This window comes from Rhinopithecus bieti, unplaced genomic scaffold, assembly GCF_001698545.2.
Source record: "Rhinopithecus bieti isolate Rb0 unplaced genomic scaffold, ASM169854v2 scaffold_39375, whole genome shotgun sequence".
Lineage (NCBI taxonomy): Eukaryota > Metazoa > Chordata > Mammalia > Primates > Cercopithecidae > Rhinopithecus > Rhinopithecus bieti.
In genome coordinates this window covers 190842-207531 of record NW_016816119.1, presented here as the reverse complement: position 1 = coordinate 207531, position 16690 = coordinate 190842, and the positions used below count along the sequence as shown (strand labels likewise).

At 64.9% G+C, this 16690-nt stretch overlaps 1 protein-coding gene across 1 annotated transcript in view; it reads right to left on the bottom strand.

The window, feature by feature from the left end:
* The window catches only part of AGRN (agrin), a 37854-nt gene that overhangs the window by 6483 nt on the left and 14681 nt on the right, over positions 1–16690 (bottom strand). Inside the window, 25 exon segments of the mRNA XM_017854414.1 lie at positions 43–235; positions 746–1099; positions 1215–1334; positions 1423–1537; positions 1657–1784; positions 2153–2290; positions 2373–2711; positions 2842–2947; positions 3019–3143; positions 3231–3374; positions 3583–3653; positions 3940–4033; positions 4115–4231; positions 5250–5355; positions 5431–5579; positions 5665–5865; positions 5956–6150; positions 6232–6283; positions 6285–6350; positions 6352–6455; positions 7686–7892; positions 8468–8692; positions 8773–8997; positions 9188–9403; positions 15063–15110. Of these exon segments, the coding sequence (XP_017709903.1) occupies positions 43–235; positions 746–1099; positions 1215–1334; positions 1423–1537; positions 1657–1784; positions 2153–2290; positions 2373–2711; positions 2842–2947; positions 3019–3143; positions 3231–3374; positions 3583–3653; positions 3940–4033; positions 4115–4231; positions 5250–5355; positions 5431–5579; positions 5665–5865; positions 5956–6150; positions 6232–6283; positions 6285–6350; positions 6352–6455; positions 7686–7892; positions 8468–8692; positions 8773–8997; positions 9188–9403; positions 15063–15110 (3838 nt within the window).

Sequence of the window (16690 nt, the reverse complement as noted above, 5' to 3'; positions counted from 1 at the left end):
GCCCCGCCCGAGCTACCCCGGCCCCGCCCCCTCCCCACCCACCTGAGCTGCACGCGGCCATCCAGCAGTGCCAATGCCAGGAAGTCCTTGCCCCGGGCGTTGCCATTGTACAGCAGCAGCCCCTGAGGCTCCAGTGCCCGGAATTCTAGCGCCAGGCGCAGAGTGTGGTAGGCACGGAGGGTGGGGAAGGCCAGGAAGGAGTGGCCCTCGAAGGCCGGCACAGGGGCACCAAGCACTGCAAAGGGCAACCGGGAAGGCCAGCTGGAAAAGCTCCGAGGATTCCCCACTTTTATCCCTGAAACCACCTCCCCGCATTTTTTGTTGTTGTTTTTGTTTTTTGAGACAAGAGTTTCGCTTTTTTTGCCCCGGCTGGAGTGCAATGGTGCTATCCTGGCTCACCGCAACCTCCGCCTCCCGGGTTCAAGCGACTCTCCTGCCTCAGCCTCACGAGTAGCTGGGATTACAGGCGCCCGCCACTACGCCCGGCTAATTTTGTATTTTTAGTAGAGACAAGTTTTCTCCATGTTGGTCAGGCTGGTCTCAAACTCCCAACCTCAGGTGATCTGCCTGCCTCGGCCTCCCAGAGTGCTGGGATTACAGGTGTGAGCCACTGCGCTTGGCCAGAACCCCCGCTTAATCCAGGCTCCTGCCCCCAACTGAAAGCCTGATGGTGGCTTAGCCCCACCCTCAATCCTTGCTCCAACCCTGCTGCCTCCCTGCCCTCCCCTGCAGTGGACGTCCTTACCCTTCTCACAGATGGCGCCTCCCCTGCCTGCCGGGCAGCTGCAGGTAAAGCCCCCACCAGAGACCCGGTCCTGGCAGGTCCCCCCGTGGAAGCAGGGCTGAGAGTCACAGGGCTTTGGAGGTTGCTGGGGGGCTGGGGGCCGACGTCCAGGAACACGGCTGGGGGCAGTGGTGGGGGGCCGACGTGTGGTGGGGGCTGCTGTGGTCTTGGCAACAGGCTGGCTTGTGTGACTGGGGTGCAGGGCCCGAGGGGTCACAGCAGAGGACGGCAGGCGGGACGCAGTGGTGGCTCTGGCCGTGGCTACAGCAGCAATGGCTCCTGACGTGACTCCCGTGAAAAACGCAGGAAACCAGTCTGCCAGCAAAGGGAGCTGTGAGGGTTCCCTGGGGGCAGGGCCAGGAAGGGGTGGGGGTGTGGGCATGGGCAGAGGAGGGGGCAGGTAAGCCGTGGCACGCGGCCTGGCGCTCACCAAAGTCCATAAATCGCACATGCTCCTGCAGTGGCCGCCTCACCCCCAAGTACCGGCGCCTGGACACCTGGATCTGCCGGAGCAGGGCCCGGGCCACGTCGGGTGCCCTGAAGGCTGTGGCTGGGGAGGAGTGAGCTCTGAGCATGGCAGAGCCCCAGGCATTCCCCACCTACTGCCTCCCAGGAAGGGTCCGGGGTGGGGGTCTCACTGGGGTCAAAGTGCACATCCACAATGGCGCGGACGGATTTGCCGGGCCCCAGGTCCCGCAAGCGGACACTCCGAAAATCCTTCTTGACGTCTGAATTCCGGAAGAGGTCGTCCAGCTGTGGCAGGGGGTAGGCAAGGACTTGGGGGGCCGCCCAAGCCGGGCTGCCCTGGTGCTGCTCTGGGTATCTGGGGAGGAGGGCCAGTGGCTGGGTGGGGGCTGTGCCCCCCATCTTACGGTGCTCTCAATACTCCTGGCTGTCTCCCCGAACAGCTCTGACTTGGGGTCAGCCATCTCAGGCGTGTAGAACAGCTCCTGGCCCTCGACGCCCTCCAGCTCCAGGACGCCCTGGAACACCTTGGTGGCTGTGGGGGAGGTGCAGTGAGGCCCTGCCTGGCATCTGCCTGGATCCAGGCTGGCCCGGGCACAGGCCCCAGCAGCAAGCTACACGGGCGCATGGGAAGGTGGATGTTAGTCAGATGGTCATGAGGTTAGTGGGGACCCCAGGGTGGGGCTGGTGTCGGTTACCAGGCAGACTCCTCGGAGCAGTGTGCCACGCCGGCTTGCAACGAGAGAGACGGGTTAGGAGTGGGGTCCCAGGCACGCACGTGTTTGAGGGAGCCGAGTCCCAAGACCATAACCCTGGCACTGACCTGCTGCCCAGGCGAGGGGGCAGCACCCTGGCCGAGCCCAGGCTGGAACTCACAGTCCCCTCGCCCAGCCGTCCACTCACCAGGGCAGTTGGAGCCCTCTGCGTCCAGCGAGGGCGTCTTCCCATCAGAGCAGCAGCCCAAAGGGGAGTTGTAGCAGGAAGCCCTCTCGATGGGTGGCCCAGGGGTTGCCATGCTGCTGCCCTCGAAGGGCTCGAGCCCTGGGGAGACACGCTCTGAGCCCAGGCTCTGGGGTGGAACCTCTCTGTGCCCACCCACCCCAAGTCCTTGATCCCTGCTTACCCCCAGAACCACCCCCACTGGCCTCCTGGTCCCCGCTCAGTTCCTCATCACCACTTCCATCAGCGCTGCCAGATTCACCAAAGGCAGACGCCACCAGGCTGGGTGCAGGGGAGGGTGCCGTGGGGGGTACAGTCAGCACGGGCCACACAGTGGTCCTGGGGATGCTGGCGGTGGTCCGAGGTTGTGATGAAGGCAGAGGAGTGGTCTGGCTGTGTGCGGTACTGCTGGGAGCCGGCAGGGGGGCGCCAGGGGGAGTCGGCAGTGCCTGGCTGGGAAGGAGCCCTGGGCTGGTCACAGTCACGGAGGCAGATGTCGGGTGAGTGCTGGGAGCAACAGCCTCTGCAAGGAGAGGGAGGTTGGCAGGGGACCGGTTGGGACAGGCTCAGGTGGCTCAGGGCAGGTAGGGCTGGATTTAGGGCAGCGTCAGGCCTTTCTGGTCAGTTCTGGGGCAGTGGCCGTCAGGCCTCACCCTGGCACGGGCCCAGGCTCTGGATGGAGATTTGCAGGCCCTGGCGGCAGGCGATGGTCTTCAGCTGACACTCATTGCCGTATGTGACTCCATCTGACCCACAGACCTGGGGTAGAGAATAAGGGTGCTCAGGGCAAGGCCTCCTCACCACTCCCCTTCACATTCCACACCCCATACCTTGGTAATATTGGCCTCTGGACAGGTGAGCATTGGGCAGACACAGTGGGCTGAGCCAGACTCCTCCATGCACAACGCACCGAATTCACAGCGCATCTCCGCACAGGTTGCAGGCGCAGAAGCATCTGGGGCACAGGCACAGGAAACCCCTGTGGCCCGGGTGGCCCCACCCCACACCATGAAGCCCCAGGGTAGTGCTGGCCCTCACTTACCAGCTTCACAGCCCGTGGGGCCCAGGGCACGGCCGTCTGGACACTGCCCACACTTGGGTCCAGCCACCCCGGGCTTACACGAGCACAGCCCAGTCATCTGCTCACAGTCATCCCGCACGGCGCCCTGGGGATCACAGCTGCACGCTTGGGGGAAATCGGGGAGGAATCTGATGTCTGCACCTGGACAGGCTTCCCCACCTCCTCCAGAACCTGGTCCCCAACCCTGGCCCCGCCTAGCTCCCAGCCAGGTGTGGGTCAGCCCAGGGTCTGGGCAGGTGAGGAGGGGCACAGTGACGGGGGTGGACAGGTAGGAGGGCATAGCCGGTGGCCAGTCCTGGGCCCTGTCACTCACGTGTACAGCCACTCTGGCCATCGGTGACGATGCCTCGAAAGTTCCAGAAGCCAGGCTCACAGCGATCACACCTGAGGCCCCCCACACCCGGGCGGCAGGAGCACTGGCCTGTGACTGGGTCACAGGTGCCACCGTAGGAGCCATGGGGTTGCACTGGCAGGTACCTGCAAGGTCAGGGCAGGACAAGGTCACGTGGCCGCACGGCCGCACCAGGCCCGAGGTCAGAGCTGAGCTCAGGTACTCACTGGGACAGCCAGCCAGGCCCACGCCCCGGGCTGCAGTGATATTGTCCTGGCAGCAGCCATAGGGCATCTGGGCACAGTGTGAGGGGTCACGCCAGGCTCACAGCGATCACACCTGAGGCCCCCCACACCCGGGCGGCAGGAGCACTGGCCTGTGACTGGGTCACAGGTGCCACCGTAGGAGCCATGGGGGTTGCACTGGCAGGTACCTGCAAGGTCAGGGCAGGACAAGGTCACGTGGCCGCACGGCCGCACCAGGCCCGAGGTCAGAGCTGAGCTCAGGTACTCACTGGGACAGCCAGCCAGGCCCACGCCCCGGGCTGCAGTGATATTGTCCTGGCAGCAGCCATAGGGCATCTGGGCACAGTGTGAGGGGGTCACGGGCAGCAGTGGAGCGAAGGTGGGGCCTGCAGTGAAGAGCATGGGACTCAGATTTCATGCAGTGCTGGACACCCACCCTGGGCCCAGCCACTCGCCTCCACCTACCCCCACCATCACCACTCAGCCCTCCCGATCCCAGCTCCCACACAAGCCCTGGAGCCTGGGGCTGAGGACACAGGTGAGGCTCCCACATCGTACACAAGGACATGTCTGTAAATGCAGGTCCAGGAACACAGAACACACAGAGCACCCAAAGATAAAGGACACGCAGCTCTGTGCGCACACACAGATGAGTGTCCTTGCCAATCGAGAAACACGTGAAGACATCAGCATGTTTCTCATCCACATTCCTCCAAACCGTACGGTTAACATCTCCCTGCAGGCTGGGCGCGGTGGCTCAAGCCTGTAATCCCAGCACTTTGGGAGGCTGAGACGGGCGGATCACGAGGTCAGGAGATCGAGACCATCCTGGCTAACACGGTGAAACCCCGTCTCTACTAAAAAATACAAAAAAATTAGCCGGGCAAGGTGGCGGGCGCCTGTCGTCCCAGCTACTCGGGAGGCTGAGGCAGGAGAATGGCGTGAACCTGGGCGGCGGAGCTTGCAGTGAGCTGAGATCCGGCCACTGCACTCCAGCCTGGGCGGCAGAGTGAGACTCCGTCTCAAAAAAAAAAAAAAAACATCTCCCTGCAGACACATCTGTGCACGTGCATAACACACACTGGACACAAGTTTTCCCTAATCAATGTGATACACTGACTGGATGGATATATCCAGAGACAGTGCCCACTGGGTGGCGCCTCACATGGTTCATGCTGCCTTCCAGCACTGAGGCCCGGCCTGGTGCACGCCCACGACTGATGGACACACGCCCACACACGCAGCTGCACAAATGTGCACATGCACCAACGCTGGACACTGCTCACTTACAACACCACACGTCCACAGGGGCCCACCTCAGCACATAGGCACGCCCACATGCCCGACGTGGACACCCAGAGGCCGGCGTGCCCGTGCACAAGACCCAACGTGCAGCTGGCTCACCTCGGCAGGCTCCCTGGGCCACTACAGAGAGCTCTTGCCGTGACTCGCACCTGGCCTTCTTCAGCTCACACTCGGTGCTGTAGGTGACCCCATCTGAGCCGCACACCTAGAGGGTGGTGTCAGTGTGAGCGGCTGCAGCCTCGTCCTCACCACCCGCCGAGACCAGGGGCGCAGGGCTCACCGGGCTGCCCAGGACACTCTGGCAGCTGAAGTCACAGACACACGGCCCATCCTCTGAGTCCTCGTCCCAGACGCCACCACGCTGCCGGCACAGCTCCTGCTCACAGTCACCGTCCTCCCCCGAGCCAGAGCCTCCGGAGCCGCACTCAGCTGCAGGGAAGGGAAGCCGAGTCACCTAAGGGCTTCTTGTCCAAGGCCGGAGCCCAGCAGTTCTCGCCAGCTGTCCCCGGCCTACCCTGCTCACATGGCCCTGCCCGGGCCTCCTCGATCTGTGTCTGCTGCCGGCAGGCGGCTTCCCGTAGCTCGCAGGCACTGCCATAGGTGACACCGTCACTGCCACACACGGGGCCGGGCGGGGGGTGCTCACACCGGGGACACACACACTGCCCCGCCGAGCACACAGCCCCAAAAGCACACATGGCATCTCCACAGGTCTCTGCAGGAGACAGAGCCAGGCAGGGGTCGGCAGGCCCAGGCTGAGGGAGGCACAGGACCCCGGCCCGCCCGGCCCCACGGCCTCACTCACCGCAGGGTCCAGTCGAGGCCACGTGCAGGCTGATCTGGTGTGTGCAGGCGTGCACATGCAGCATGCACTCGCTGGGGTACGTGTGCCCATCGGAGCCACACACGGGCTGGGCCAAAGCCACGCATTCAGAGGGGCACACGCAGCGCCCGGTCTCGGCCTCACACAGGGCTCCAAAGCGGCACTGCCCGCAGGGGTCTGGGGAGGGGGCTCCATCACCATGGCGACCAGGAACCTCCCTCTCCCCGACCCCCACCAGACTCCTCGCCCGCCACTGACCACAGGGTCCTTTGCGTGCCACCCGGATCTCCCGCCCGAGGGTGCAGGCTGTGGGCCTCCAGCTCGCACCGTGCTGCCGTACGGTGATGCCGTCGCTGGCCGCACACAGGATCGTAGACGGCTGGAGCACACCTGCCGGCATTCACACACCTGCCTGCCCCGTTCTTCACAGCAACGTGCCCCGACGCACACTTGCCACCCGAGGCACGGGGACGGGGCCTGGCCTGGGGAGGACACAGGTGCTCAGTGGGCCCACAAGCACCCCCGCAGCTGCAGGCAAAGCCAGCCCACGCAGCAGTCGCCTCTCCAGGGAGGGGAATGGTGGAGGAAGAGGAGAAGCAACAGGAGAAGGGCCAGATGCACGAGCAGACACGGCCAGAGAAAGGGACAGACACGCGCCAGAGGCGAGCGGGACACACACCCAGGAGTCCCTGGTGGCCGTGGGCAGAGCTGCCCCCCCAAGCTCCAGGACTTCTGACTGTCCACAGCAGGCCTATGGAGGGCAACGCTTCCCAGCCCAGCGGGGCGGGGGGGGGGGGGGGGCGGAGGGGGGGGGGGGGGGGGGGGGGGGTGCCCAAGGCCACCTGACCCTAGGGACCCCCAGCATCCCCCAGGACAGCCCATGCAATGTGGGGGGCTCTCTGTGGGCTAACGGAGGAGCCTGCACCCCCAGAGTCCACCCCAGCGGCCTGCATGGGGGAGGAGGTTGTCTGTACACTTGCTCTGAGGACCACAAGGCGCAGGCAGCAGCAAGCCACCCCCCCTGCGCACGGCGCGGCACGACCTCGGGCTGCGGGCTCCCTGGCGGGCAGGCACGGCACCTCATCCTGCCAAGCAGGTAGGCTGGAAGACACAAGAGGCGGAGCGACAGGGAACCGGAGAGACCAAGGAAAGACACAAGAAAGACACAAGAATGGGAGACTAACAGGACACAAGGCAGGCAAGAGCCATGGCAGCCATACACAGACCAACGAGGCTTATCTATATATATAGGCCACTGGCACTCACCATAGAGGCCCATACTTACAATCCTGACAACATGAGACAATACAAGGCTGCCCATGTCCCCAAGAGATAGGGAAGTGATATATATTACAAGCACCTGCCAACACCACAACACAGACGAGAATCATATATGCTAAATATACAGTGTAGACACGCGGACAGGCCAGAGGAAACACAAAGGAGAGACATAGCCAGAGAAGGACAGACAGACAGACAAGGCCCTGCCTCATGGAGAGACAATAATCACCAGCCACACAACAAGGTATCCAGATACCCTCACACACACCAGGCTTCCACCCTCCCAGACCCTTCTCCAGGAGGGACGCCAACTCCGGCCCACTCCCAGGACCCCAAGAGGAGCATGACGGATGAAGATGGCATGTGATGTCCAGGCAGGAACTGACGCAGGAACAGCCCACCCCGCCTGGCCTCCACCCTGGGGCGCTCACCACACGGGCCCTGGTGCTTGCTGGGAATGGAACGCTGCTGCTGGCACTCAGCCTGCTGGCGCCAGCAATCACTGTCATACGTGCGCCCGTCCTGGGCACACACGGGCCTGTAGGCCCCATCACAGGTGACACGGTCGCAGGAGCAGCGGGGACGGCCACGGCGGGACAGGCAGACGGCATTGAAGCGGCAGGGCTCCGGGCACTGGTCTAGGGTGCAGGGGTGAGGGGATCACATGGAGAAGCCGGAGCACCCTCCATCCCTGCCCTGGGATGTGCAGGGAGCAGATGGCCCTCCTGGAGGGAGCCACCCACCTGAAGGCTGGCACTGACCGGAGCCCTCCCCCTAGGGGGCCACCCACCTCGACCCTGGCACTGGCTGGAGCCCTCCCCCTGGGGAGCCACCCACCTGGAGGCTGGCACTGGCCAGAGCCCTCCCCCTGGGGAGCCACCCACCTCGATCCTGGCACTGACCGGAGCCCTCCCTCAGGGGAGCCACCCACCTTGACCCTGGCGTTGGCTGGAGTCCTCTCTCAGGGAAGCCACCCACCTTGACCCTGGCGCTGGCCGGAGCCCTCCCCCTGGGGAGCCACCCACCTGGAGGCTGGCACTGGCTGGAGCCCTCCCCCTGGGGAGCCACCCACCTGGAGGCTGGCACTGGCCGAAGCCCTCCCTGGGGGGAGCCACCCACCTGGAGGCTGGCACTCGCCGGAGCCCTCCCTCAGGGGAGCCACCCACCTCGACCCTGGCACTGGCCGGAGCCCTCCCTCAGGGGAGCCACCCACCTCGACTCTGGCACTGGCCAGAGCGCACTTTCTGCAGGAGGAGACCCCGGGCGGCCCCCGATCTGCCCATGACGCAGTCGTTTTCGTAGGTGACTCCGTCGTCCCCACACACTGGCGCCCGCCGGGCAGGACAGCTCTCGGGCCGTAGGAGCATCTCAGGGCGCCGCGTGCGCGGGTTCACGCGGCAGCTGCGGCTCGGGTCAGGGAGGGCGCCCTGGCAGGGGTCTGGGGGTCGAGGGCAGGAGTCAGGACGCTGTCGCCGCGCGCCCACAGAGGTCGAGCCGTGCGCCCGCCGCCGCGCTCACCACAGGGGCCGTCGAACTTCTTGAAGACATTCTCCTGGCGGGCGCAGGCGCGGCGCAGGAGCTGGCACTCGCCGGGATAGTCGGCGCCGTCGCTGCCGCACACGGTCCCCTCGGGGGCGCCACGGCAGGTCGCAGGGCACAGGCACGAGGCCGTCAGTCCGTCGGCCGAGCGCGCACAGGTGCTGCCGAAGCTGCAAGTCACGTTGGAGCAGGGGTCCCGCGAGCCTGCGGGCAGGGCTTGCCGGTCAGCACGACGGGCCCCCGCCCCGCCCTCCGGCCTCTCAGTCAGACCCGCTACGCCCCCCCAGGCCCCTCCCAGCCCCGCTCCTTCCCGCCGGGCCCCGACCCTGCCACAGGCCCCGCCCCCACATCCCCATGGCCCTTCCCAGCCCTGCCCCGCCCCCGCCTCGCTCACCGCACGGCCCGCGGCTGAGCAGGCGGATGCGGCGTTGCTGGCTGCACTGCGCCCGCTGCAGCTCGCATTCGTTGCTGTAGGTGGAGGCGTCCGAGCCACACACCGGCGCCACCACGCTGGGGCACGGGCCCTTCTTGCAGACGCAGGATGCCCGGCCCGGCCCTTCCGCGTTGGGCTCGCACACGGCGCCGAAGCCGCACAGCATTCCTCGGCACGCTGGGGCGGGTGGGGGAGAAGGCTCAGGGTGCTGGGGCGCCAGTACCCACGTCCATACGCCCGCGAGACCTTGCCATGCTCGCGGCCCGCGCCTTCACCCGCCTGCGCCACATCGGGGGTTCACCATGGACACGGACACGCGTGCATGAGCTCAAAGGACCGGCCCTGCCCCTCGCAGATCCCGCCCGCCGAGGGTTCCAGCCTGCCCCGGGCCTCTCCAGGGGGGAACATTCTCCCCCACCCCGCCCCTGCAGCCGCGGAGAGAGGCGTCTCCTGCAGGCGGCACCCGACTGTTTCTGCGACGGACGAGCATCCACTTCCCACCCACCTCGTGCGCCCCCAGCGAAAAGCAGAGACACCTGGAAACCAACTCGGGCACAAGCGGTCCAGGCCCCAGTTCTGCTCAGGGGCCCCTTACACATCGGCACCGGCGCACCTCACCGATTCACCCCATGGAGCCTGGGGAACCCCTTCCTGCGCTGCTGCAGCGTCCAGCACACCTGAGCCCTGCCGCCTCCTGCCTGGGTCGCGCCTGACGGCCCCACGGGGGCGGGGTGTGAGGCCAGGTCACAGCTCTGACCCACCTCTGGCGCCTCCCTGACTGCTCCCTGCACCCAAGATGGGTGGGGGATCTTCTTCCAGCGGCCTCCCTCTCCCCACCTCTTCCCCAGCTTCCCTGAAGAAGTGCAAATTCCTGGCCGCCGCCTCTACTTTAATCTATTCTTCCTGGCCAGCCCCCAACCCTCGGCAGGCCTGTGCCTTCTGCAGCCTCCCATCGCTCCCTGGGATCCCTGGGACACCCACACGCCCCCTCCTCCCTGGGCGTCCCCTTGCCCCCCACCTCACCCCTGCCTCCTCCATCCCCCTCACTCTCTGTCAAAGTGACCTTCCTTCTTGGGGAGGTGCAGGAACTGTTGCTCATTTTAGTTCTTACTGTTGCAGACCACAGCGCCTGGCACACATCCCATCACCAGACCTCAACGTGGCCAACAAAGCTGCCTCAGGCACGTTAAAACCCAGAGCCCCTGCAGCAGCCCATCCTGAGCACCCCCACCCCCCAGCATGGCCCACCCAGGATCAGGGAAGGGCCCATTAGGGGCTGCAGCTGTCTGGATTTAATAAATGTTTAATTGGATCCAATTATCATTAATAAGTCATGTCAGAGGGGTGGCTACCACCCATCACTTCCCAGCAGGCTCGCGAAATGGGGCAGGAGGAAACCCCCCGCCCCCGTCTCCAAGGAGGGTGGGTACACCCGGAGCTGGAGCCAGCTGTTGCCACGGCAACAGCCCACCCCAGGCTCTGCCACTCTGTCTGGGTGTCCCTGCCCCCACCCCAGAAGGCTGAGTGAGGGCCATCAGTCTGCCATCCCTACGACCTACCCATGCTCCCCGCCCCCCCATCCCTGTCCTCCTCCCCAAACCTTGGCTGTGCCACCACCCCTCCTCTGCTCCTCTCCCACCTCAGGTCCTGCAGCTGCTCAGTTCTGCATTACCCACTGTGGGACTGTGGGCAGGTTCTCACCTGCCTGGGCCTCAGTGTCCCCTTCTGTGAATAGGAGCAATAGGACCTACCTCCCAGGATTGTGGGATTAAATGGGCCAGTATCTGCAAAGCTTAGAGGGTGCCCAGCACACAGCACTCTGTGGCCCGTCTGCTCCCATCATAAGTAGTCATGAAGGTTGCCATCACCACTGGCCTCCCACCGTCCCGGCTCAAACCAAACTCAAACCACATGCACCCCTGGCCCCTTCACTTCCCTTCTGGCTCCCCTTCCTTCCCCTCAGCACCTCCCTCTCCCTTTGGCCCTGCCACGTCCAAGGCCCTGGGACTCCCAGTCCAAATCCAACAGGCACCTGCCGATGCCCAACCAGCTGTTCTCCTGGGCTTCAGCTGGACCTGTGGACCAATGGTTCCCCCCAGGTCCCAACCCCACGGCCAAGGACCCAATCACCTCCCTGCACCTGGGTTCCTGAGCCTTTCTCCCCTTGTGGTCACCTTGGCCCAGCCAGACCTCTCCCAAGGCCCTGACACCACAGCCAAGGGCACTGTTCCTGGATGGCTGGCATGCTCCTCATCCACCAGGACCTGCAGCTCCCTCCATAGTCCAGCCCAAGGTCGGTCCTGCTGTATCCCAAGACAGAGTCTTGGGGAAGAAGGTGATGATGGCAGCTCACCAGGATGAGCCGGGCTGGGCTGCCTGCAGGGGCATGGAGGTGCACGGAGAGCAGGCTCTGGGGTGGGAGCCTAGAGATACCATAGGGACAGGCCCTAAGCGACCAGCTGCTGGACCAATGTGGCAGGGCAGTGAAGAGACTCTGGGTACCTGGGGGGGACCTTGAAGCTGGGCTGAGCACTGGCCCCCCTATCCCCATCTGGTGTGCAGGGCCAGGTTCTGGCCCCTACCCCCTGCCTCCAGGGCCTCAGAGAGTCCGCTCCTCTTGGGATATGGCCCCAGCTGTGGAGTGGGGGTGGATCTCCCTCACAGCATCTGATGGTGTGACACTGCCATCCAGCCCAGGGTTTAAAGGTCACAGTGCTGGTCCCTCCCCCCATCCCCATCCAGGCTGGAAACACATCTGCCCCTCAAGAGTGAGCTCAGGAATCACTGCCTCCGGGAAGCCCCACACCCCATTCTCCACTCACACGGCAGGCTTAGGTGAGGGGCAGCTCCCATCACTGTGCTGAGTCCACCTCACAACTACTTGCTTCCCCACAGGCCTAGGGGATCATAGAGGCTCCACACGAGATCACCTGAAGACAGGTACACGTGGTGACGGCACACACGCATCTACCCACTAGGCACAGCGTATCGTAGCAGCCAAACCCCAAGACGTCAGGCCACTCATCTCCCCAGCCAGCTGGCAGGAGGAAGGTGAGACATAGCTGAGGCCGCCTGACAAGGCCACATGGCTAGAAATGCCAGCGCTGGGCTCAGATGCATCTGTGGTCTGGTCACCCGCCCACATGGCCCCTCATAGATGCAGGTGACACACCTAGGCCCCTGTGAGCCCTGTTCCCGATGGATCATTTTTGGGGGTCCTGCCACATCTGTCCTAGCTCCGCCTCCTGCAGGAGCCCCTCCCCGGCCACTCGGCCTCCCCACCCACTCTCCCGCAGCGTGACGGGTCCCCCCACCATGTGCAATGCTGGAGGCGGCAGTGCTTTTTATAGGAGTGGGTATATTTAACTCCCTTGCTGGTCCTGGGTAGGCTGGGGGATGGAGAGGATGCCCCAGCCCTGCTGTGAGCTATGGCCCGTAACTATGACGGCAGTGAGGTAGCGCGTGGGTCACGATGGCCTTGGCGTGGAGCCCTCTGTGACTGTGTGGCAGGGCGGGCTGTGGCTGGGTGCAGGGGGCAGTATGTAAAGAAAAGGAGACACTCCCCAGCCTTCTGGGTGTCAGGACAGGAGGCTGAGGACGCTAAGAGAGGGGACCTCGGCCGGGCGCGGTGGCTCAAGCCTGTAATCCCAGCACTTTGGGAGGCCGAGATGGGCGGATCACAAGGTCAGGAGATCAAGACCATCCTGGCTAACCCGGTGAAACCCCGTCTCTACTAAAAAATACAAAAAACTAGCCGGGCGAGGTGGCGGGCGCTTGTAGTCCCAGCTACTCGGGAGGCTGAGGCAGGAGAATGGCGTAAACCCGGGAGGCAGAGCTTGCAGTGAGCTGAGATCAGGCCACTGCACTCCAGCCTGGGCGACAGAGCGAGACTCCGTCTCAAAAAAAAAAGGAAAAAAAAAAAAAAAAAAAAGAGAGGGGATCTCCTACCAGAGCACATCTTTAAATCCAGATGGCTCCAGGCCTGTGGCTCACAGGTGGTGGAAACTCAGTTCTTGCCTTGGCCCTGCCCAGCCCCAGCCACCAGCACAGACCTGTCTGCTCCCCAGGACACAGCCCACTGGGAGGGTTCAGGCCCCTTCCTGCAAGACTCGGGTCCTTCTCTGAGTCCATACCCTCCTGCCCCCAGTCCTGGAGCTATCAGGAGGGAGAGGGTCTTCCAGCACAAGCCAGCTGCTCACCTACCTGCTCTCCCAGCCCATGTCCCGTCAAATGCCTCAGGTCACAAACCACCCATGGTGCTGTGCTACCCTGTCCCACAGGGCTCCTGAGTCTCAGGAAGGAGGACAGCAACCCCACTGGGAGGAGTCCCTCAGAGGCCTCAGTCACCTTGGCCATGCAGACCGGTCTCTCCCCACAGTCCAAGAGGAGCCTGGCGCTCTGAGGAGCCTTTGGGATCTCACAGGAACACTGTGGGGGGCGGGGGTTGGAGGGCCATCAGGGGCTGGGGGCCAACAGACAGGTTGTAGCGCTAGAACCCAGGGGTAGGACTGGTTCACACAGCCACCATTCCCCGTTCCCACTGCCCAGCTCCTCACCCCAGGCCAGCGCTGCCCCAGCCCAGAGTCCCTGGGACCAGGAGCTTAGTAGCTCAGTATGGAAGAACCACTGTCCACTTGCTGGTACGCGGCTTCAGGAGCAAAGCACAGCTGACTACAGGCCACCCCAGCCAGGCCGGCGGCCGAGGAAGCAGAGTGCCTCCATCTCATGCTCCTCAATCCAGCTCCGGTTCCCAGGTGCCCAAACTCCACACTCCCAGGGAAGACCCCACCCTATCTTTCAGACCACTGAGAACCCCAAGCTGCCCCCACCCCTCAGCACAGGTGGGTATCACAGGGCCCCCTGCCCAGGCCAGGCCACCTCCTCCAGCCATCATCCCCCACTCCCAAGACCTGGAAAGTGGCCCAGACAATCTATGCAGCCCAGGGCCCTGTCCTCAGATCACCTCAGGATTTCCCCAGGTCATCCTCCCCACCCCGTGTCCTGATCAGGAAGGCCTCACAGCGCAGCCCTTGCACAGACAGCCCTGAACACGCAACAGAACGCAAGTGAGACCCACTGATGGGGCAGGTGCTGAGAGAAAACCTGGGTGCTCCTCCACCTGCTGGAGAGGACCCCAGGTTTGGCAAGGGTGACACCAGTCCCCCCGTCCGTGCTCCCCTGCGGCACTGACCGCCTCCTCTCTTCCCCTCATACACTCCGATGACAGTAGCCCAAACACCAGCAGCACCCCCAGGAGGACAGGCCCCACCTCACAAAGCAGATCAACGAGGTCAGCCCGCCCCTCCATCACTTGTGCCCCCCATGACAGCCTGCAGAGTCCCAGGGACAGACTGCAGCCTTCCAGGCCCCTCCCCAGACAGCTGTCACTGATCAGGCCAGGGCCCTCCCCCAGCCCAGCCTCCCCTCTGACCTCCTGTCCACTCCCAGCCTCTGTCCAGCGCCACCCCTTGCTGAACAGGGAGAAGGAAGGACAATGGAGCGGTGCCCCCTGACCAGACTCTGGCCCCCCCCCACAGGTCTGACATCTCCTCACCACCCGGGGGTCCCAGGACTTGTTTCCAGTTTTGAGGCTGAGGGGGCTGAGGCCCAGAGAAGTGACAGTCGTGCTCCAGTGCCGCCAGGCCGGGGCCTCCAGACAGCGAGTTCCCACTGCCGCCTACCGCTGCAGACTCCCAGGGCAGACCCAGGGGCCCTTGTCTAGCCGCCTCCGCACTCCAGACACACTCCACACATCTGGGGTGCACACCTCCAAATGGCCCTTGACTCTCAAGCGTGCCACAGCCCATCCAGGTCCCCCAAACTCAGCCCCACTCACCATCAGGAGGCGTCGGAGGCACCGGAGTAAAGTGGATCCCAGGTTTATCTGGAAGAAAACAAACCCCCAAGTTAGGCCCCTCTGAGCAGGCCCCTCCCTGTCCCATCCCTTTGCCCAGCCTGGAAAGGGGCACCCCTGCCCACCCACCTCCCTCCCCTCCCTAGCCCCAGGGATCCAGGCAGGGGTGCCAAAGGGTCCAGCCCTGACCCCATGGGCTGGCTGAGGCCTGAGACAGAGGCCCCTGCTTTTCTCTGCCCCTACAGCCAAAGGTCATGGCCTGACTCCTGTCAGATGGGGCCCCAGCCACAGGGGTGCAGGCAGGCCCTGCTGCCCTGGAAGAGTCCACTGCAGGCCCTACCTTAACCCCAGCTGCCGGCTCTCAGTGTAGCCGGCTGCCCCTCCCTCCCCAGCTACCGCAGGAAGTGTTTCTGCAGCTTTGGGAGAGGGCCAGGCCCACTGAGAGTCCAAGGACAGGCCTCCAGGGACCAAGGGGTCCACAGAGTGACCCATCCCATCCCCCTGAAGCTGTCGGCGGCGCCGCGGCCTCCAGCCTCTATGTGCAGGGACTTCGGGTTGGGGCTTGGCCAGTGCGGCGCCCCGCCCGTGGCCACCTACAGTTGTTGAGGAACAGCAGCACCGCGAAGCCGAGCGTGGCGGTGGCCAGCAGGATCAGGCAGGCGTTGCACGGGACCATGAAGCCTCGCACCAGCAGGGAGGCGCCAGGCGGCTGCCGGGTGTCCCGCGCCAGCGGCAGCGGAGGCATGGCCCGGGGCTCCGGCTCTGTGCCCCGCTCTCAGAGTGTGGGGGCTCCTCACGGGGTGCCCTTGGGCCTCTTCAGGGCTGCTCGCCCCATCCTGGGACCCCTGGGGCGGCGGACAGCAGCTGTGCCCTCAGAGTTCACCCAGTCACAGCCCTGGGGGTGCCAGGTCCCGGCTCCAGCCCTCCAGGCTCATCGTGGGAGGAGTGCAGAATTTTCCCGGAGTAGAAATCCCAAATGTGGGCTCCGAGGCAGGCAGAGGAGGGGCGGGGAGCCCGCGGCCACCCTTGCTGCCCACAGCCTCCCCTGGCCGGCCTCCAGCGCTTGGTCTTCCCGGAGCCCCGGAGCCCCGCAGGCCGGAGAGGCGGTGTGCGCGGCAGGTGCGCGGGGTCCGGGCGCCGAGAGCCTGGGCAGCTCCTGTCCTCGGCAAAGGCGGGAGCGGCGATGGGAGCGGGCAGGCAGGAGGGGCGGCCGCGTCGGGAACGAGAAGAAAGCGCCGCCTGCGGAGGCCGCGCCGGCTCCTGGGCTCCTGGGCTCCCGGGCTCCCACCACTGGGCGAGCACCGCCAGCTCCCCTCGTCCTCGCGGGGCTGGGGAGGTGAGTGAGGGGCGAGCGCGCCGCGGAGGGAGGGCGGGAGCAGAGACAAAGGAAGCTGCCTCCGGGGACCCCGGCGTCCGCGGGGAGTTCCAGAGGATCGGGCAGACGCGGACGGGAGAGCGCCGCACAAAAGGGAACACCGGGCAGGCGGGGCCGGCGGCGGAGCTGAGGGCGCTCGACTGGGGCTGGGGCTGGGGCTGGGCCCTGGATGGGGCCGGGACTGGGGCGGGGGTGGCTGAGGCTGGGACCCGGGGTGGGCCTGAAGGCGCTGGGG